Raw genomic sequence first — 23445 nt, 5'->3', positions numbered from 1 at the left:
TAGTAGTAAGTAAGCGGCCAGCAGGAGAGTGGGTGACACCGTCAACGATCACACGGAAGAGAGAAAGAGAGTGTGTGTGTGTGAGGGAGAGATAGAGAGGACCCGCTGAATACGCTCACAACAGAAACACGGCAAGACAGGAGTGTCCGCTCCACATCACGCACTCATGGCACTGTGTAACGGGGATAGCAAGGTCAGTAAACCGGCCTAAGCATGGAGCAGAACCCAAACTCTTTTAACGGTCCTACTGCGTATCACCGGTACTCGCCACCGGTTCTCCCCACTCACACGCGGCCTGTCTGCGCTGGAAACTTGCAGCGCGCGGCGACTCGGGGGGTTATCGCTTTGGCTGATTGTTGTACATTTATTAGTGCGTGTTTGCCCTCATGGAGGATTTATATGGTCGGTCCTTGCCTACGGCACTCTACCGGGCTGATGTCGCGGTGCTGAATGTGATATAGCGAGCTCATCGCATGCCCCAGGCGAAGCTCGGAGCCTCGGCGTGCGCAGCCCAGCTCGTGCGTTCAGTTAGCCGGGGCTCGAGTGCACAAGCTAATGCTAGTTAGCCACAATCAATGTGACATGCTGAGCCTCCACTGCTAATGAGGACTCGTAGCTGTGGCTGAAATGAACAGTCACCCGTGAAACACCTTTGAGTTTCATGCAGCTTCAAAGCATTTATCGCTTAAATCGCTGTGTAAAGTTGAGCTGTTCTGTGTTAACATGCTATTATGAGCTGTGAATGGTGTACAGGCCAGGGCATTTTCACACTGGAGAATGGGTCATGCTTGCTATTTTTTTAATTTTTGCATATTACATGACTACACTCTTCCATGTGTTTATTTAAATAACTTTAGCGCATTTTACCGGCATTTTGTACTCTTTTTTTAGGCAGTTATAAAGTGTTGTTTTCTTGGGCACACAAACCACGTGGGAGGGTTTCGTACTTATAAACTATATGAGTTTGTGTTGCACTCTGTGTTTTCTGAAATAATGATCCATCACTACACTCTTCTGATTCAAAGTTGACCATACTTGATACCCATTCAGTACATGCTCCATATTTGGAGTCCATAAAATAAAGTAAATAATGATAATAATTATGTAGAAATATGACCAACTATAGACAGCTTTGTATTTTTAGAAAGAAAATAGTACTGGTTAATGCCAATACGATATCTAAAGAGGAGGCTGCCAATTTTATTACTTAAAAATTATGTATTTTTTGGACAGATTTCTCATGTGCTCTAAAAATACAGAACAACTGCAATATTGTGAAATGTTATTATAATTTAAGATAATGGTTCTCTATATTAATATACTTTAAAATGTAATTTATTCCTGTGATCATATTTTTGGAACCTGTGATACCTTTGTTCAGGATTCGTTGATGAATAAAAAAGTAAAAACATTTTTCTTTTTAAATATAAAACAATATAATACAATACAAGTATTATGAATTATGAATATTGTATTAAGAATACAATATAAGTCTTTGCTATCATTTTTAATTTGACACATCTGTGCTGAGTAAATGTATTTATTTATTTAAAAAAATTACTGACCCCAAACTTTTGAGCGTTAGTGTAAATTGTTACAAAAGATTTCTATTTTTAATAAATGCTGTTCTTTTTTAAAAAAAAACTTCTGTATTCATCAAAGAATCCTGAAAAAAAATCACAGGTTATAAAAAATATTAAGCAGCACAACTGATAATAAATTGATAATAATCATCATATTAGAATGGTTTATGAAGGATCATGTGACACTGAAGACTGGAGTAATGATGCTGAATATGCAGCTTTGATCATAGGAATAAATAAATTTGAATGTATATTAAAATAAAATAAAAACATTATTTTAAATCATTATAATATTTCATAATATTTTTTTTTCTTCTGTATTTTTGATCAAATAAATGCAGGCTTGTTGAGCATAATCTCTTTTTTTTTTTTTTTTCAAAAACATTTAAAAAAATATAGCAATGTTTCCAAAATGGACTGGCACGTTATATATGCAGGAAAATTAATTTGATATTTAAGTAAGCTGGCCATATATATATGTTTAAATATTTTACCAAACCAGACCCCCCCCCCCCCCCCACACACACACACACTATATTTCACATGGTAAATGGACTGCATTTACATGCCTGATATCACACATTTTTAACAATACATTCAAATCTTGTGTCTGCATTAATGTGCAGTAATAGTTGTATGCATTAGATGGAACATTTCCTTCCACGTGTCTGCCTTTATCAGAAGCATCACATCTGTAGTCTCAGTCACATGCAAACATGTGCCTTTAAATGCATCACAAATTGAATTAGTAGCATTTTACTTGCCTGACATGGGGAATTATGTGGCACGTGTTCTTCATTGTGTATCTGCAGCTGGATATCGTGGGAGAGCCTAAAGATGGTTTATGTTCCTACGAGGGTGCTGTGGTGATCCTAGATGCGGGAGCACAGTATGGGAAAGTGATTGACAGGCGGGTGCGAGAGCTGTTCGTCCAATCTGAGATTCTGCCACTGGAGACGCCCGCCTTCGCCATCAGAGAGCAGGGTTTCAGGTGAGCTCGTCAGTAGATGCTGTTTGGTTCTCATGTTAAAGGGTTAGTTCACCCAAAAATGAAAATTCTCTCATTAATTACTTACACTAATGTCGTTGGACACCCGTAAGACCTCCGCTCATCTTCACACACAGATGAAGATATTAGTGCTGAAATCCGATGGCTGAGAAAGGCCTTCATTGACACCAATGTCATTTCCTCTCTCAAGACGCATAAAAGTACTAAAGATGTCGTTACAAAGCCCATCTCACTAAAGCGGCTCTACAATCATTTTATAAAGAGACGAGTATAGTTTTTGTGCGCAAAAAAACAACTTATTTAGTGATGGGCCAATTTCAAAACAAAGTTTCAAACGTTATGAATCAGTGAATCGAGTCATGATTCGGATCGCCAATGTCACGTGATTTCAGCCGTTTGACATGCGATCCTCATGATTCGATTTACTGAATCATAACCGTGCAAATGTTTTTTTCGAGCTGCTGTAGTGAGATGGGCTTTGTAAAGACGTCTTTAGTGCCTTTATGGGTCTTGAGAGAGGAAATGACATTGGTGTCAATGAAGGCCTTTCTGAGCCATCGGATTTCAACACTAATATCTTCATCTGTGTGTGAAGATAAACAGAGGTCTTACGTGTGTTGAACGACATAAGGGTAAGTAATTAATGAGAGAATTTACATTTTTGGGTGAACTAAACTTTTTAAAAGCGCCAGGAAAGACTAATTCAATTGCACAGCAGAAATGTTTGATATGGTAACCAACAAGCTTTAGCATCAGAACACAGAAGGCACAATGAAAGCATCGTTGGAGATCGTAAATATATTTTGTTGTACATTTCTAATCATCCAGCTGCTGCTCTTTTAAAAACCTATTCTACAAATGTGTAAAACACCAGTCGGTAAAGATAAACAGGCACATTGGTGTGTTTTGTCAGTTGGTTTGTCCTTGAGAGAACACAGCGTGAGTTTGTAGAGTGCTGTGCATTCCACCGGTGAGAAGGTAAAAGGAAACAAAGCTGATGAAGCGCTGAGCGTTGAGGCTGATAGAACGACAGAAACTCACATGTTGGAGAGATAAGTGGATCACATGATCTGGCCTTCGCATTAGAACTTTCCCAGACTCTTTCCATCTTTCTCAGCCACTTGATATAATTACGAAACAATTTTGGTTGATATAAATTGGTTTATAATGTGCATATCGAATTGTTTAGGGCCATTATTATATCCGGAGGGCCAAACTCTGTCTACGCTGAAGATGCACCCTGGTTTGATCCAGCCATATTCACCATCGGGAAGCCAGTTCTGGGAATCTGCTATGGAATGCAGGTGAGAAACTAATTATTAATAATAAAAAAAGTAGTAATATTGATCAACAATTATTATTATTATAAATATTTATTATGAGTAATGACATTAATTTAAATATCAAATACACTAGATTTTTTTTTTTTTGCAATTTAAATCCGCAATGTTATTTTTTGCTGTTAGAGATTGCTTATTCAAACAAAGGCCTAGCTTAATGACGCATTGATTTCGAAGATTTTTTTATTCTGCTGCAGACGAGCGCTTCCGCTTCTTCCGCTCGTGTGTGTGTGTGGTGACGCAGCACTGTCTTATCATATTACACACATTTGAGTGTGTTGAGAGTTATGTTATAATGTTACTCTGTGTGTTCGCTCTGCGGCTGCTATGAGACACTTGTTCACACTGCAGTGAGAGATCATATTAGGCATGGTAAAACATGTCACTCACAGTAAATCAAGAACACCAGATTTAAACAATGAGACTAACTGTGTTGAGCTGGAGGACAATGATTCGTTTCTGTCCATCAATGATCCAAACAGTTGCTCACCTGTCTAATAAAACTCATCATATATTAAAGCGGCTTTGGTGTTTCCATGGTTTCTAGAAAATAAAAACGGAAATCAAGGGTAATGCGGGTATGATGTCACTGATAGGCGACACACGGTCCGTGTCCAGGTTATACAATGGCTTATTTTGCTGGTTTTAAGTATTCTTGGAAACATTTGGGATAATGTAAGTACACAAATCAACAAAATATTTAACTGTTCTGGTGGTTTTGGGGTATTTTGATTCTTTTTTTTACATATTGTGCCTTTAAAATAACTTTTCTATTTGAACATAGTAAACTGTAATCTTGTAAACGGCACACAAGGGTAAACTAATCTTGTATTTAGCTGTAATGTGTTTAGGATCTCAACCGCTATATCACTGTCACAAAAACCTTTAATAGTAGTGACGATTCTCTGAACAATCAGTGATCTGACGATCTGACTTTTTATTATCAGTACGGCATGTTTGAAACCTCATCCGAGCTGGTACTATTTAAGCGAACCATACCGAGCCGTACCGTACCGCACCGTGCACTGGAAAAGCACCAAAATATGCTAATTTTTGATTATTATCAATGTTGAAAACAGTTGTACTGCTTTTTCAGGATTATTAGATCAACAGAAATTTCAAAAGAACAGCATTTATATGAAATATGGTTCCATTATGAATGTTTTTGTCACTTTTGATACATTTTAATGTGTCCTTGCTGAAAATAGTATTAATTTCTTTAATAAAAATAATTTATAAATACACTTATGTCAAAAGACTGACTGTTTTTTTTTTTGTGTGTGTTCGCCAGATGATGAATAAAGTGTTTGGAGGCACGGTGCACAGGAAGAGTGTGAGGGAGGATGGTGTTTTTGACATAGCGTTGGACAATTCCTGCTCTCTCTTCAGGTATGTGTCCCTTTATTATGTCAGTGGCGAGCTTGTGTATTGTCGCCGTCGTGTCACTCGCCGTAAGTGAGGAAAAAAGTGTGTAGAACTGTAATATCTTATTCTGAAACTCTTTTGTGTGTTTCAAGGGGCCTGCAAAAGGAGGAGGCGGTTCTGCTGACACATGGAGACAGTGTGGACAAAGTAGCAGAAGGATTCAAGATTGTTGCACAGTCTGGAAACATTGTTGCAGGTGGGTGGACCTGAAGATGTTTTCCTAGACACTTCATATCCTAAAAAGGCGTTTGTGAACGTGTCTGGCGCTGGATGCTTTGTTATTGCTGTGAGTGTTTATGGTTTGAGACGTTTACCGCGTCCATCTCTGTTTCAGGCATTGCTAATGAACAGAAGAAACTTTATGGTACTCAGTTTCATCCAGAGGTTGATCTGACTGAGAGGGGGATGGACATGCTACGTAACTTCCTGTTTGAGATTGCCGGCTGCAGCAGTAACTTCACCGTACAGAACCGTCAGCTGTCCTGCATCGCGGAGATTAAAGAGAAGGTGGACAAATCCAAAGTTCTGGTAAGTACTATAAATCCATTTTTAAATTATTCATTGATCAGTTGCAGGTGAAGTATGTGTTTTTCTGTGATGTGGACCAATTGCAGATAAGAGCATCTCACAGGAAACTTTTGTTATCAGTGTTATTGTTAACTAAATATATTTAAATCAGTTTTTGGTTATTGAAAATAAAGTTGAAAATTGTACGCATCGATTTCCGGTGAAAGAGTAGCCCTTGAACTGACGCATGATGTTCACAAAGGCGGAAGTGCAGAGGATAGAGCGAAACAAAACACTGGTCACTAATGAGCAGCCTAACCTGAGAAATGTCAGAGGATTTCGAGGAGCTTGAGTTTGTTGCCCAGCACTATTTGTTTGACCCGCGAGCGGCGTCAAAGCTTACACTACTCCTACATCCTGGGTCGTCTATTGCGTCAGGGGTTATTATTTTGTCGTAAATAGACTTGCGTAGGCCGTCTGTCGGAAGCTAGTTATTTTGGTATATAACATTTTAAGTTGCATTACTAAAATTATTAAAACAATAAAGCTTAATTAGCCTGACAAGCCAGACCCACATCAAGATGTTTGGTTTGGAAACTCACCATTGACAGCTCAATCCGAAGGGGCGGATAAACGGTTGTCTTTCAAAGCTCCCTCTGCACGGCGTGCACGCAGTTGGATAGCGCTACAACCAACCAGAGCAACGAAGGTGAAGCAGAGCTTGTTGACAGATTAAACTTTCGCCGTATCCGGTCGGCAAAACTCTGAACACATCTTCCCTTCTTAAGAATGACTTCAGTGCCGTTCTTATCTCAGAGAAAAGCTTAACTCCAAGTCTTCCAGAGTCGCGGTCAAAGCTGATTCGAATTTCGAAAGACCGCCGTTCGCCAGTTTCTGTGTTTACTAGAAGCACGCAAGCGCAACTCGCCCGTCATTATGTTAAGCCCCGCCCACCAACTCTATACACGATGTGATTGGCCCGTCCAGAGTTTGGCGTTTACAGCTCAGAAGTGTATTGAGAGTTGCTAGATGACAATCGCAGCAGATTAGATTTGCTGCCGCTAGGGTGCGTCTAGATTTCTAGGCTAAAGCTTAATAGAAATATAAAATAATATAATATTATAATATAAAAAAAATAATAATAAAATGACAATCACATAACCAAATTACTACAAATGTGTCCCAATGCCGAATACCTTATTCGGAAAGGAAATGATGGATTCTACAGAGCACTAAAGGGACATGGTGATGGGAAAAATATATTTTAAATGATTTTGCATTCTCATGTAATTATTTTGTATATAATTTGCAGGTATCAGGGAGCTGGCATCAAAATGCAGGGTATTGAAATCACCTGTACTCTGTGTATAGGGAGCGGTGGTACTGCCCGGATATTTTAATAGAGAAGATATTTGTCGTACATTAGAAACATGAACGCCTTGTAATACAGAGTGCTACAGAAAACTTAACCATGTCCCTCTAGGGGTGCCATAGAATGCGTTACTCGTTTTCTGAATTAAGGTATTTGACTTCTGACACTAGCCTAATGCCGCATTCACACGGGGCGTAAGCGTTAGCGCTTCCCATTTACTTTGAATGGGTGACATCATCCGTTGCCAAACTGAATTGTGGGCTCCGTCGCGTCGCTTCACTCGCGTTGCAAGCGGCAGAAGTTGAAGATTTCTCAACTTTTCAAGCGCCAGCGTCATCCAATCAGATCACCGTATTGTGTTCATTACTGCTCCGTGAACCATCCAGACGCAGCTCCCGGACCAGTACGTGATATTCTTCCCGCTGTCGGCTCTTTTTTAGGATTGAACAGCTTTGAGCACCTGTGCAGTGCACTGACAACAACTACAGGGGCAATCGCATTCGCACATAACACCAAATCGGCATCCATTTCGTCTCACAGACTAGCTGTCAAAAAAGGCGTTTTTTTGTGTTGTGTTGTGGTCCAAGCGGCAAGTAAGTTTTAATGTGATTGGCTGTTGACACTATGACGATCGCATCAGCACCAAGCTTCAGCCGTGCCCTCCGTCAAGCGTTAACTCCTACGCCCCGTGTGAACACACCGTAATATGCTATATTCAGACTGCCAGAAAAAAAATCTGAATTTTTGCATATCCAGATTTTATTCAGATGGGGTTTTGAAAGTCTTGACCGAGAACTTTTTTCAAATCTGATTCAACCCACATATGAATGTGATTTTGAAATGCCGGTTTGTGATTGGTCTCCACAAATTTGTAACAATAATTCATTACATTTCATTGTAATGAGCAGGATAAAAGTCGTACAGGTTTCCAGCCTGAGCCGCAGTGCGAATTCAAATCGCTGGCAGATCGGTACTGGATTTACCCAGTCTAAGTCTGGATGCTCTGGCAGCATTACCTAACCCTAACGGGACACAAAGATATATAAATACCAGTCTGGTATATATAGTGATGTTCTGCGACTCAACAGACAGCTCATTTGGAGAGCAGGGTGATGCCATTTTTCGTGGCTACACCTACATTATTATCAAAGAAAACCATGCAGATAGGCTGGCAATGGCACAGACACACACATCTCATTTGATCACTTAAAATAAATAGTGTCGACAGTCAGCCTGAAAAGATCTGATTTGAGAAAAGAAACTGATTTGCCTGCAGTTTTAACATAGCCATACATACTATAATAGTAAATAAATAATGCTAAAATAACACCGTTATAGTGGCACACAAATGACACCCATTTAATGACAGAAATCATTCTCTAATTATAATAATTAACAGACTGGCATTGAGTGAAAGCCTAAATTTAATTGGTGTGTGTGTGAGGGGGATGTTACTGTTATTGTTGGCTAATGCAGTATTGATCTTCCTTGATCTATTAAAGCCATTTTTGTTTGGTTGGAGGCACATATGTGATTAGTGCCATAATACTCTAATTTGTCTAATTCTCTATTAATTGCTGTTGCTTGAGGCAGTGATTGGGCGGAGTGTGTGTGTGTGTGTGAGGGCAACTAATTAAAAATGCCAATTAGTTACTTCTCTTTCCTAAAGCAAGGTGATTTCCTCCCTGAGCTTCTGCGAAGTGGGTCTTCTCTCTAGAGAGTGAACTGAGGATTTATATTGGATTTATTATCTATTAATGAGCATAGAAATATAGTAATTGTCCCCCTAAAGTCATCTTTGGTGTACTGTTTATTCTATGCATTTGAACATTTGGTTTTATGGGATGTCTTGTTTACAGTTAGAGTCCGAAGTGAGTCTTAAATCAGGATGTGTGTGTGTGTGTGTAGGTGTTATTGAGTGGTGGTGTGGATTCCACCGTGTGCACGGCCCTGCTGAATAAAGCCCTAAACCAGGAGCAGGTGATTGCAGTTCACATCGACAACGGGTTCATGAGGAAGAGAGAGAGCCAGAGTGTTGAGGAAGCCTTGACTAAACTCGGCATCAAACTCAAAGGTAACATTTGATACACAGGTCAAGTCAGTTCAGTTGTTTAGCATGCATTAGTTGTTTGTTTATGCATTATTGTAATGTGTCAAGTTTATTTTTTAATTTAATTCATTACATATTTACCAGTGATACCAATTATTCAATACCGATAGTTTTCCTTTGAGGAAAAAAAACATTTCTCACCCAACTAATGTATGTTTATCACCCATTTATCATGTTAATGTATGTTTCTCACCCAACTTTATATATTTTTTATATTTATGGATTCATTTATTTTTACATTTATTTATTGATTCTTTCATTTTTGCTTTTCCCTTTGCAACATTGAAATGGTTAGGGCGATCCTTGTGTAGCTTCAGCGCATCATTGGTTGAGAGCTCAAGTGTATAATTGAAGAGCGATAGAGGAGATTTTTAGAGTAAATGGCCGTCGGATAGTTCTTACACAGACACCAAACAACTTCTCAATATTTCCAGGAGTTTGACCCATTGAGAGAGACGTTTCAATAGTACTTATCAGAAGCAAGTATAATAGACGTCACGTCTAACTGTAGTGCCATCTGACTCGCACAGATTTTGAACTCAACAGAAATGATTTGAAGATAATAATTTTTTATTTGATTAAAAATTAATCATTTATTTATTAAGTCGTTTATTCTGTTATTTATTTTCCTATTAACACGTGTATTTGTCTATCTGGTTATTAATTTACATATTTGTATATTTATTTATTTATTCATTCATTTACTCATTCATTCACTTTTTATTTCTTCAGGTTTGGTCCTCTATAACTTCAGTGTTATAACTATAACATCGCTCTCTGCTTCACAGTTGTAAACGCAGCACACACCTTTTACAATGGCACCACGACCCTGCCAATCTCAGAAGAGGACCGCACACCCAGGAAACGCATCAGCAAAACGCTCAACATGACCACAAATCCAGAAGAGAAGCGGAAGATCATTGGGGATACATTTGTAAAAGTGTGTAGCTCTGCTTTTTGTAGATAACTATCTGCCCTGACGTCTTCATTATTATCAGATGGTTGTGTAATGATATTAGCGTGGGGAACTGTCAATGTCAGTATTGATTCGGTTAAAATGTCTTGTGTACACATCGAACAAGACTTTGCTTGGAGAATAATAAACCTTTTATAGAGCATTAAAGTCTTTTGTGTTGTGAAGTGATCTGAGAATGTGAAGCAGATGATGGACTATAATATGAGAACAGTAAGTCTCGAATGTGCTGTCTCTCTCAGGTGGCCAATGAGGTGATTGGAGAGATGAATCTGAAGCCAGAGGATGTGTTCTTGGCACAAGGGACGCTCCGGCCAGACCTTATTGAGAGTGCGTCTCACCTCGCTAGCGGGAAGGCAGAAGTGATCAAAACACACCACAATGACACAGAGCTCATCCGCAAACTCAGAGACGAGGTAAAGATCAACATCAACCAAGTTTGTGTTGAGCAATGTTTCCAGCATGGCTGTTGCAGGTTCGAGTCTTGCCTGCAACATGTCCTAATACAAGATAAACCCGTTTCCTCATTAATTCTGTAACTCTCCATTGAATCCAGGGCCAGATTTACCTCATATTGTGACAGGGTAAATAAATGTATGGGCCCCCATATATATATATATATATATTTTATTGTTTTCTAATGATTTTTTTTTAATAGTTAAAAACTGTTGTCAGAGTTGATATTGTGGCTTTATAAAGGGTCAGATGCATATCGTATTATTCGCGTTTGACCAAAGTCAAGCTCAAATGGAGTCACGAGGGTTTTGATCCATAAATGTCAGACATGCGTGTTTTGTCAGTCATTAGTACACAGAAGTAGATCGCATTACATTTTTTCTACTTACAAGTTATAACATTTTGGTACCTTCATGGGTGTTCAGTTTTTTCTGTCATTTGGTCTAAATCTCATGTTATAAAAGATTTAGGATCGTATTGGCTATGACTTGCCGACAAATGCTAGACTAACACTCCTAACCGTTCCTCATATACAAAAAAAATAATTTTATAAAATAGTTTTTCTTGAATAAAGAAAATGCTGTATTTATTCAAACAACAATTTCCCCTTGCATTGCAAACAAGCAGAGATGTTCCACACTGTGTCCCACTTCGTTCACGATAGAGGCGGGGAGGAGGTTTGAATATCCAATGCAGTTTGGTCACAAGCTCTTTAATACTTTTCATTAGTTTATTAATGTTTGCAAAACCCACAGACAAGTATGAATAGTGACCAATAGTAATGATTCGATAATAAAAAAAAGCCCTAATTGAGCTGTATCAAGGCCTAATTCTGGCTTAGTCTAAGCCCTGTCTGTGAAACCAGGCCATACTGGTTTACCATTAAAGTAAAATAATATAAATTTAATATAATATAATATAAAATAATAAACCCACCTGTAGTTTGGTAACTGAATAATCCTTTATTTTGTACTTTTGATAAATCTTAATCTGTGATGCTTGTGCATTTTCTTTTTATTTTAAATGCTCACATTTAAGCAGTTTCTTTTGTCAATATTGGTGGACTTGAGCAGACAGTGTGGTTTTATAATTTATTTGGTTGCAGTATTCAGAGGCTCCTGTGTTATGACAGAATAGAGGCACGCAATATGGAGTCTCTCCTCTTTATGAAACTCTATGATGCCTTCTTCTTAACTGTTATTTGCTGACTCTTCTGAACGTTGTGCCCTTCAGGGTAAAGTAATCGAACCACTGAAGGATTTCCATAAGGATGAAGTGAGAGCACTAGGCCGAGAGCTGGGTCTCCCTGAAGAGATCGTCTCCAGACACCCCTTCCCTGGTGAGAACATCAGAAACCTTCAAATCCCCAATTTCATTTTTTGTTAACACATTATTTTAGGGTTCAATTTTCACTATTAATAACTTGCATGGATATTGGCTGGTTTACTTACAAAGCACATATTAAATACTTATTCTGCATGACCATATTCTACATCCCTTAATCTTACCCTTACTAACTATTAATAAGTTAAGAAGGTACTACATTATAGGTCATCCAGGTACCTTTCGCCTAATGTTTTATGAGTACTGTGAATTTGTACATACTACTTTGGTCATGTAATCGGCCTATTAGAATGATTTCTGAAGGATCATGTGACACTGAAGACTGAAGTAATAATGCTGAAAATTCATCTTTGATCACTTGAACAAATTGCATTTTACACTATATTCGCATAGAAAACAGTTATTTTAAAGTGAAGTAATATTTCACAATAGCATTGTTTTAACTAATGCTGGCTTTGCGAGAAACCAAAAATCTTATTGACACCCATAATTGTGAATGTGTAGGTTATGCATACATTTGAAATGCTTGATATACATGTAATGATTAATGACTTCTGAAATTTGCTTTGCTGAAAATGTTTGTAATGTGTGCCGCAGGTCCCGGTCTGGCCATTAGAGTGATCTGTGCTGATGAGCCATACGTCTGTAAAGACTTCGCCGAGACCAACAACATCCTGAAAATCATCACAGACTTCTCTGCCAGTGTCAAAAAGGTGTGTGCATGTTTAAACATTGCTTCTTGTTGGCTGAATTATTGGGACTGACCTTACATAACTAATCTTTTCAACTTCAAGGTGCAGTAAGTGATTTCTGAGAAACACTGTTGATTTCTGAAATCAACACACAGACAAACACACCCCTCCCTTCATTGCTCCGCCCCCAACATAACAAACACACTATGCAACGCTAACAACCACTTACAGCTGGTGCATCAGACAGCTCACACAAGTATGAATAAATCAGCTGTGATTATAGCAACATACTGTCTATCTTGGTTCTGTCAAAGACCACTGTTATTCATGTGTGGAGCAGAAATAAAGCAATCTTGGCATCCGGTTTCAGGCCTTCCTGTTTATGCTGGAAAGCTGTTTTTAAAATGAATGCGGCCATCTCTCAGCCATCTCTCTTTCTACAGTCCTTCTTCAAATCTCCCTCTTGCTCGCTCTCTTTCCTCCCCCTGATGAGTTGACACGCCCCCTACTGCTGATTGGCTCACACACTCTCCTCCCCCATCATGAGTGGACCAGCCCCCTACCGCTGATTGGCTACAAGAGTGTTGTGGTGCTCGTTCTGATTGGTCCAATCCATTTTTTCCCTCCTGTTAACCCAGCCTAAACACAAACACATTTTTTTCCAGCACAGACATCTTTCAAATTTTCACAAAATTGTTTGCTTAGGTCTTGATTTAAGGCATTTTTACTTACTGCACCTTTAACAGTAAGTTTTCTGATTTTAAGGTGAAAATGGATACTTGAAAGCATGTCGTTCCTTTGGATTTTCAAATAAATGTAATATGTAATGTACTATAAAATATCAATCATTTTGATGTCAATCCGTTCAGCCTCACACCCTTCTTCAAAGAGTGAAGTCATGCATATCAGATGAGGAGGAAGAGAAACTCATGCAGATCACCAGCCTTCATTCACTAAATGCCTTTCTGCTGCCAATCAAAACTGTCGGTGTACAGGTAAGCCTTGTTATCCACACACCATTCAGACATAATTCGTAATGTGATCGTAGGAATTATTCACTGTATTTGTTGCGTTGCACAAAATGTCTTTCACTGGTAATGACAGCTAGTGGTGTGAAAGCAGTGTCACTTCAATTACAGATGGCATTGTGCACATAGCTGTCACTCATGCGAAAGTGTTCAGTAACTGAGATAAAGTTAAAAGTATTTGGCAGGAGGTTACTTTTTGACTAGTCTTAACCACTGATCTATATAAATGACTAGATTGCTCGTTGTGTTTTAAAGTGCGATAGACACCCGAAGGATAACGAACGAAGGCTATCCCGTCTGGTCTGAGCCAATAGAAGGTCTACTGTGCTACAAGTCACAGCATTTTAATGAAGGCTCATGGGAGGAATCTGTGTCAACACACCAGTCAGAGTGCCTTATGATGAGTCTGACCCCTGTCCACCACACTCCTCCCTTGTTTTAGATTTAATTTATATCGTCTCCAAAACTACACGGAACGACCTGTCTGACTGCATAGTGCCAACATGTTGACATTTCTGTGGTTAGCCTTTTAAACACACCCTCATTTGACACACAGAGTTACTTATTCTGTCTCTATTGCTTTGTTTCATTTGGATGTTAATTATAGTTGAGATGAGACTGTCAAAGAACAGCACTTTCAGTGCAGGACAGTCTGTATCATATCAGCATATAGTATGTTCCTCTGCTGCGATGTGCTGGTCTCATGATGTTTGTATTTATAAACAGGTTTTCAATCATAGTGCTAGAGGAGGCCGGTTTGCTTCTGTTCTTAGTCACTGGTCCAGACAGAGCCGGTCAGCGTCTCACCACATTGGTTGGTGATGCATGACTGGGTGTTCCTCTTACAAACGGCCTCCTACTATACCACGGCTGTGCTAAAATTACCACCGTCTCCAGACTCTGAGCTGGGACATGCTGACACACAGAGGGGGGAAGAGTTTTAAATACTGTGCACTGTATTTATGCTCCTTGTTAATGGTTAATAGTTTAACAGTTGGTGTCTTTCCACAGCAAGGATGCACTCATTCTGTACAAATGTTTAAAATGAATATTTCTGGCTTTCCTGAGATGTTGGAGCATGTTCTAACTCTGGGTCCGTATGATCCGTCTGTACAGGGTGACTCCCGGTCCTACAGTTATGTGTGTGGGGTGAGCAGTAAAGAGGCCCCTCACTGGGATTCACTGATGTTCCTGGCCAGACTCATCCCTCGGATCTGTCACTCCATCAACAGGTAATGACACATCAGTTTGGCACTTTGCTCCAGCTCTAATTCCACCAACCATGTTGAAGAGCTTTAGGACTGTTCACTGACTCTTTCACCAGTGAAAACCACCAAAAAAATCGCCAGAAAATGTATGTGTGTATGTATGTTTAGAAAGGATGTATTAAATTGATCAAATGACATTTTATAGTGTTACAAACAATTTATGTTCATCAAAGAAACCTCAAAAATATGAAACGGCTCAACTCTTTTCAGCATTGACTAATAAGAAATGCTTTTTTTTTTTTTTTTTAAAGCATCAAATCATCACATTAGAATGATTTGTGAAGGATCATGTGACACTGAAGACTGGAGTTAATTCAGTTTGATCACAGGAATAAATTACACTTTAAAATATATTACAGTTTCACAATATTGTGAAGTTGATCAAATTAATGCAGCCTTGGTGGGCATGAAAGAAGACTTTCATACACAATAAAACATTTTTTCCCAAACTTTTGAATGGAACTGTAAGTTGGACACAATTTTTATTATGAAATAGTCCTTTAATGTGTGCCTTAAAGGGTTAGTTCACCCTAAATGATGTCATTAAAACCTCACCACCATGTCATTCCAAACCTGTAAGACTTTAGTTTATCTTCAGAACACAAATGAAGATTGTTTTTGATGAAGCCTGTGAATGAACCTCATTGGTTCTCGCTGAAGCTCCAATGTGCTGCGTAACACGAGGATGAACCTCATTGGTTCTCGCAGGTCAAGCGAACAGGCTTGATCATTCGTTTACAAAAACTGATGTGTGCGTTGATGTATGTTTATGTGAATAAAAGCCTAAATTAAATCTGTTCATCATATAACACAAGTCTCAAGTCTCCTCAGAATATTTGGACTAAATTGCTCAAATCATATGGATAAAGTTTTATGAACTTTTGAAGTTCAAGTGGTAATTGCGTAGCTGTCAACTTTCTGATTTCATTAAAAATAACTTTTTGTTTCGAAGATGAACAAAAGTCTTATGGGTTTGGAATGACTTAAGGGTGAGTAATAAGTGACATAATGTTCTTTTTTGGATGAACTAACCATTTAATATGTCTTCTGTTCATGTCAATAAAGGTCTTATTTTGTGCCCCACTTGTGTTTCTTGTTCATCTTTTGCTTTGCAGAGTTGTTTACGTCTTTGGGTCACATGTAAAGGAGCCGCCCACTGACATCACGCCCACCTTCCTGACCACTGGTGTACTGAGCACGCTAAGACAGGCTGATTTTGTAGCGCACTCCATTTTGAGGGAGTCCGGTAAGAGCTGGCTGTCTCACTGCCTGCTTCATTATTGTCATAACCTTTCCATGTGTAAACACTCCCACCACAGCTACGGCTGCTGCGAGAGCTGTGTAAACACTTCACCACAGATACATCTCTGCTTGGTTAGACAACTTCACACTGCAAATGGTACTGTTTTTTTTATTTTACTATACAAGTCCCACACTGATGAGCCAACATGTTTTGGATGTGTGTAGACTGTCTCACTTTTGTCTATCTTCTCCTCTATAATGATTCTTTGGCAGTAGTAGCTACACATGGAATCATTGTATTTTTTCCTGTTTTATAATGGGTGGCAACATGCATTAAAGGAATAGTTCACCCAAAAATGTAAATGATCCCATAATTTACTCTCCCTCAGGCCATCCTAGGTGTATATGACCTTCTTTCAGCCGAACTCAGACACCATTCACTGCCATTATAAAGCTTTGAAGAGCCAGGATATTTTTTTATACATCTCAGATTGTGTTTGTCTGGAAGAAGAAACTCGTATACACCTAGGATGGCTTGAGGGCAAGTAAATGATGGGATAATTTTTGGGTGAATACCCCTGCCTTCTATGTTGGAGTGCCATTTAGACTAGATAGATTACTGGCAGTGTTGGGTGTAACTAGTTACTAAGTTTTTAATCACTTACTTTTTGAAAAAGTAAAGTAAGGGATTACTCTTATTTTTTCTGTAATTTAATTACAGTTACTCCTGATATAATTGAATTAAATACTGTGTATAGACTGCAGAACTATTATATATAATAGTGGAATTAACATCAAAATTTAAATTCTAACTTTAAAATGCATGTTTGTGTGTATCATCTTACATTTGTAATACTTTGGTCACTTTATAAGAATACTTGTAGTTTTATGTTATTTATTTGAAGTCGTTTCATGTCTATCCTTGAATCACTTAACTGGTTGAGGTTGATAGGATTTAGAAAGTAATAAGTAATTAAATACTTTTTGGAGAGAGTAATTTGTACAGTAATCTAATTACACTATTAAAGATATCATTAGTAACTAGTAATTAATTACTTTTTTAGAGTAACTTACCCAACACTGATTACTGGTGCTAGATATTATCATAGTGCTATTACTGTTTATATTGTACTATTACCATAATGTTTTGTGCTTTATATCCAGGCTACTCGAGTAAAATCAGCCAGATGCCAGTCATCCTCACCCCACTGCACTTTGATCGTGACCCGCTGCAGAAGCAGCCGTCCTGCAGACGGTCCGTCGTCATCAGAACCTTCATCACCAGCGACTTCATGACCGGCATTGCCGCTACTCCAGACAACCAAATCCCGGAAGAGGTGAGATCAGACCCTCCAGCCACACATAAACCTTCCCATTAAACGGTGTGCGACATTGACAATAATATCTCAATATCTCTGGGATTTTATTGATCGCTATAATTAGATGATATTTTGCTGAGTGTGTTTATTGTTTTGGGACTGTGGAGTCAGTTCGCAGCAGTGACACAGATCATCTTTTCCAATAAGTTTAAATCGATTTTTACAGTGTATGGACATTTTACCTTTATAAAGCCACTTTTGTAACCTAATTAAATATATGCGTCATTATTTGTGTCAAATTCTTACATTTAATTGGCTGTTACCAATAAAATGCAATCAGTATCAACAAAAATCATTGTTGCAATGCAGAGGAAACAGAGAATCTGAATCTGAAGTGGCATTTAGATCATTTACAGAGACTGTTTAATGAGCTCAGAGCGACATGAATGCATTTCAGCTGCATGTTACTAATGAGTAAATGATGTTTTAACCAACATAAAAAAGTTGAAATATTGATATTATGAAATGATTTAAGTAAAATGAAAAAATACTCAAATAAATGTTAAATTAAAACCGGCAGTAGGTGGCAGCGAGTTATTGAGATTCAACTGATTCATTCAGGAACGAAGCATTAGATCGTCTTAATGAGTGAACCATTGAATCATTAATTCAAACAATTCATTCAGGAACAAATGATTTGACTGTCTAAACGAGTGAGTCTTTGAATCATTCATTCAAACTATTTGTTCATTCACCGCCGCGTGTTTCTCAGAGACTAAAAACAGTCCTGTAGCTTTGTTTGGAACCATTTTCAGTGCTGAAATGGAGCAAAAATGGGCAATATTGCATCTAAAATATAAGTCACCATATTAAAGGGGGGGTGAAACACTCAGTTTCAGTCAATCTCATGTCAATCTTGAGCACCTATAGAGTAGTATTGCATCCTTCATATCTCCGAAAAGTCTTTAGTTTTATTATATTTGTAAAGAAATATGGGCTGTACCGAGTCTTTCCGGAAAAAAACGAGTGCCTGGAGGCGTATCGAGTGGGCGGAGCTAAATAATGACGAGCGCACACAAAGCGGTGACGTCCTCAAGTGTGGAGAAGCCCTTGCTATCGATCTCAGCTAATAGATATATGATCCAGAATCATTCGGAGGCTGAAATAGAAACAGCAACAGCAGGACGTCCGTCTCTGTGGTATGGACTGTATTTAGTGGCCTGTCAACATTTGTCTTTACTCGCAGTTTATGAGGACATGATTCGGTTTATGGACTATTGTATGCGACCAAACCTTAGTAGCAAGCAAAACGGTTTTGCACGTCAGACTAGTGTAACTTTATAAGTTACACAGAACAGCAATGAAGTCCGTTAGTGCATTTGAATGACGAAGCACGCGATCGTGCCGTTTACTGATGTTTACTCACACGGCGATAGCCGACAGCAGAGACATTTGAAGCAGTTTTACTCACCGGCTGCTTCCAAAGCAGGACCGAACCTTTATCGCTGGGACCGCTCCGTCAAAAACACACTTCTTGGAGTGTGGAGATCCACTTTGCGATGCGACTGAAGCATTTCTGCGTTCAAATCGGTTCAAATGCAGCGCTGCCTTCCCGGAATGCTGTGCTGAAGCGTTGAAGTTGCTCGACGTCACCCATAGGAATAAAGTGGAGCGCGGCGCGGACTATAACGACAGAAGTGTTCACGGACGACTGGATCTGCACCCTGAGTGTTTACGGGCGTGCATTTCCTCTCTCGCTCTAGTCACGCGCGCGCACACCCTACCGGGAGAAGAGCCCGTACAGCCCATACAAGGACCTTCCGCTCTATTAACGTCAAGCCGACCCATACTCGAAAAAAACTCTCCGAAACTTGTGAGAAACCGGAAGGAGTATTTTTAACACAGAAATACTCCATCAAACGTCCAACATTAGTTTTTGAAACTTTGTCTATGTTTAGGATGGGAATCCAAGTCTTTAACAGTGTAAAAAGCTCAGTATGCATGAAACAGCATTTCACCCCCCCTTTAACAATGAATGTGTGTGGTCTCTAGATGTGTTTGTAACATGAGGGACATGCTCTGTAATGTCAGATCGCACATTGTTGAAACTACATTGTCGCACACCCCTACTTCCGCTAACTCGTGCTCCTCTGGCCGCAGGTGGTTCTCAAAATGGTCAACGAGATCAAGAAAATCCCTGGCATCTCAAGGGTGATGTACGACCTGACGTCCAAGCCGCCAGGAACCACCGAATGGGAGTAGAGCAGTGGACTGTTGTACCTTCTTATCCTCGTCGACTCCTCTTCTACCTCCCCCTTTCCCGGTACTGTAACATTCCCCCCTCGGCTCCACCCCCGCGCCCCCTTTAGGCACGCACCACCCTGTCGTTGTCCCACTGAGACCGGAACATTCCCTACAATGGCAGGTTGTACTGTGATCGGCGCTAAGCTGACATCGCTACTTCAGTCCGGCCACATTTTTTGGGGTCGGTTGTAATATTATTGGTATTATAATTGTTGTTGTTGTTATCCTCTTCACTGAGAATAATAATGATGATACATTGAATTAGTTTTTTGTATTGGCTCTGTGTTTAATGCATTGTGACAGGTCCATATTTTCTGTTATAAGGCAGTCGACTGTCCATGTGCAGCACGACACGAACAAAACAACTTTGTTTTTATTTAACACAAGATTCAAGGATCAAGTGTTGCCGCTTTCTGCCTTTTAAGAGCTTGTTTTCACTATCCCAGGGTTGATGTGGGTTTGGATTTCTTGCCTGAACTCTTCAGGACTAGCAGTAGTTTCTTAAACCGTGACCAATCGATGTTTATTTGCCAAATACAGACGAGATCAGACGGCCGCTCTTTACGTGGATGGGTGGGGTTATCACAGAGCTTCTGCTGTGAAGGAGACTCCTAAGTCTGGAGGCTTCCTGAAATTTGTGCCTGTTTTCCTTTTTTGTGTTTTTTGGTTACTTTGTTTTTTTGTTTTTTTTTTCAGGGATATGACATTATTTTATGCTGCATTATTTTTCTCTCTCGTTTTCAAGAAAAGGATTATTAACGTTTGAATAGTGATAAGTGTAATATCTGATGTCTGCATTTTAAATGAGTTTGCCTGGGCTGGTCTTATAAACGTGTAAGATCAGCAGTGTACTTATTTTCTTCACCAATAAAGGCCTTGGTATTTTTTGTGCTAGGTAGAGCAATAGTGTTCCCGAAGGCAAATGAAAGGAGATTAACGGAGGGAGGAAGAATAGACGATTGACAGGGACGTACGCCGAGTCCTTTTGAGCGAAGTTGGGCTTAAGTTACTGTCGATGTGTGGCCTCGTTTTTAATATTCCACTCCTTTAACAGAAGCGTGCTCTTGTATGTATAGAGAGAGGGAGCTCGGAGGGCGTTCGGCGTCCGACCCTCTAATTTATGATGTAGAGAATTGTTGTGATATGAATTACATGCTCGGTATTTATTGTCTTTAAATATTTCATTTCAAAACCTTCTGTTGTCACGATAGCAAACAAACTCAATGCAAGATGAACTTACTCCCTTGTCTTAATTGCTCTTAATGTCTTTTTCTCAGTGTCACATTTATCGTGTATATTTTACTTGTCTATTAAAAATACAACTAACAAGTTAAGTGGGTAAACTGCAATATTGCATATGATATTCAGTTTAATTTATGCAATTCTATGTTGACCCCCCCACCCCACCCCGCTGCCTCTTTTTTTTCCCTCCTTTTTTTTTTTTGTCTAAACATGAACAATGCTGTTTTACCTTAGTATTGTGCCTCAGACCAAGCCACCGCATGCAGTTTGAAACTGATATTTGTATAACGCAAACTGAGCTTTAATAAAGAACTCTGTGTTCAGATTCTCTCATCACAAGAGCTTTCCTTCATTGATTATATAGAAACTGCATGGTCAAATTTCTAATGCTATATATATATATACAAATGGTTTCCATCACAGAATAAAACGATTTAAAAGATGATAATTGCAACTATATATCACACAATTCTGACTTTTTGGTCCCTATCATACACCTGACGCAATGGGACGCAAGCGTTTTTTATTATCAAATGTTTTCCACATTGTTTAAATATCAAATGCACTGGTGCCCATCTGATCCCCCATGGGCGTCTGGTCTGAAATCCAGCTGCGTTTTGCACATTGTTGGAGTGTTTTCTTAGCCTGACGTGGTCATACTCAATTCTAGTCAGAATATGAGTCTGATGCTCCATTGGGCTGTGATTATGGGGCGTGTTTCAACCGAACCAGGAAAGATATCAATTGGACAGACCTACAACCAATCAGAGCAACGAAGCGACGCATTGTCAAATGTCAACAGAGCTCAACTGCATTGTGTTGCCAAGTCTGCATCCCCCCCCCCCCCCCCCCCCCCGTGGGTTGTTTTCTATGCCCGCGGGTTGAAGCGACTATTATGTGATATAGACCAGGGGTTTTCAAACTGGGGTCCGGGGACCCCCAGGGGTCCTCCAGAAGGTTCTAAGGGGTCCCCAGAAAATTTCAGAGAATAAAAAGACTAAGCAAAAATGGATAAAGTCTACTGAATATTCAAATTGTTTTTTCTAAATGTTTCTCTCCTTTCTTGCCGTATAAATTCTAGAATTGTATATGTTTGCTTTGTGTCTTTATTGAGTGTTTCTCACTATAGTCCCCTTTATCTTTCTCACTGGGGTTGTAAGGCAGTTTTCTTAACATAGTATGTACGTTGCTTGCATACATTTATTGTGAATGTTGTATACAAATAATTTTTAATTAAAAATGTTCTTCAGGTTTATACATCCAACATTAATAGCTAATTTAAGATGGGAAACAATATATTGTATTTATAATGTCACACTTACTATTTATCTAACGGTGTAAATGTTTTTTGCACATAAAAATAGATGGATTTTAAGAAGGGGGTCCCTCATAAAGGTTCATCATATTTGGGGGTCCTTGGCATCATAAAGTTTGAAAACCCCTGATATAGACCATGAGTGCGAATTTTAGCAGCAACCTTGCCAAAATAACACATTTTACCCCCCCAAACACCCTTTTTCCCCCAGAGAACCCCCCGAGAAGTTATTGTTTAGGGCTAGTAGTTGGCGGGTTTTGTTGTAAAAACTTGGCAACCCTGTCTGCACGTGCGCTGGAATACACGATCTTTGCCAGTGTTGTAAAATAATTTAATGATACACAGAGTACTTACCCAACATGATCATCATTTCTGAGAGAAATTGTGAAGGTGAATGCATATACAAACAAACTCTCCGTTTAGGATTCGAACAAATATAACCCAAGCCCCTTTGATGACGTGATGATTACGTTACTGTTGATCATCTGTCTGTCATCGTCTAAAGCCCGCCCTGATGATTTCATTGGTCCGAACAGTTTCTGTTCGGGGATAATTACTCCTCTATGGAGCGAGGCCAGACCGAACTGCCCGACCTAAAAATTCTGTGGGCGGGGTTAAGTTTGGCTGGCATCCAGGCTAGTGTTTTCTATTTTGAGGAACTAAAAACGACTGACCATTGACCAACACAAACCTGCTCTAAAGTCAAATAGCGAAGTATTTTTTGTGTTATTTAAAGGGAGTGTTAGGGATATGAGCCTATAGGCAAAGCACAAAGCACGTACGCTCTGCTTATTACACACACAGGGACGGCGAGCAGCACACACACGTGCCAAATATTCAAAATAAAAAGATTCCTCTCTGGAAGCGTGCAGTCTTTCCACTCGCATGTAAATCGTGAATCCGTCATGGTGCAAAC

At 39.2% G+C, this 23445-nt stretch overlaps 1 protein-coding gene across 1 annotated transcript; it reads left to right on the top strand.

Moving 5' to 3' along the window:
* gmps (guanine monophosphate synthase) lies at nucleotides 1-21662 on the top strand. Its single transcript, XM_067419096.1, has 16 exons — nucleotides 1-193; nucleotides 2396-2574; nucleotides 3782-3896; nucleotides 5224-5321; nucleotides 5450-5553; nucleotides 5692-5885; nucleotides 9145-9310; nucleotides 10135-10286; nucleotides 10562-10735; nucleotides 12009-12114; nucleotides 12717-12832; nucleotides 13681-13806; nucleotides 14956-15071; nucleotides 16223-16353; nucleotides 17514-17686; nucleotides 19829-21662. The coding sequence occupies exons 1-16, from the start codon at nucleotides 167-169 to the stop codon at nucleotides 19928-19930; spliced, it is 2079 nt and encodes a 692-aa protein (XP_067275197.1). The 5' UTR covers nucleotides 1-166; the 3' UTR covers nucleotides 19931-21662.
* Nucleotides 21663-23445: the final 1783 nt, after the last annotated feature.

Source organism: Pseudorasbora parva, chromosome 16 (assembly GCF_024679245.1).
Source record: "Pseudorasbora parva isolate DD20220531a chromosome 16, ASM2467924v1, whole genome shotgun sequence".
Classification (NCBI taxonomy): domain Eukaryota; kingdom Metazoa; phylum Chordata; class Actinopteri; order Cypriniformes; family Gobionidae; genus Pseudorasbora; species Pseudorasbora parva.
This window is presented reverse-complemented; position numbering and strand designations above follow the sequence as displayed.

Excerpts from the sequence above, each read along its gene's own strand:
- gmps (XM_067419096.1), top strand. The coding sequence starts at position 167 with ATGGCACTGTGTAACGGGGATAGCAAG. Across the intron at positions 194-2,395 it reads TGTGTAACGGGGATAGCAAG|CTGGATATCGTGGGAGAGCC; the intron begins GTCAGTAAACCG and ends GTGTATCTGCAG. Across the intron at positions 13,807-14,955 it reads TCAAAACTGTCGGTGTACAG|GGTGACTCCCGGTCCTACAG; the intron begins GTAAGCCTTGTT and ends CCGTCTGTACAG.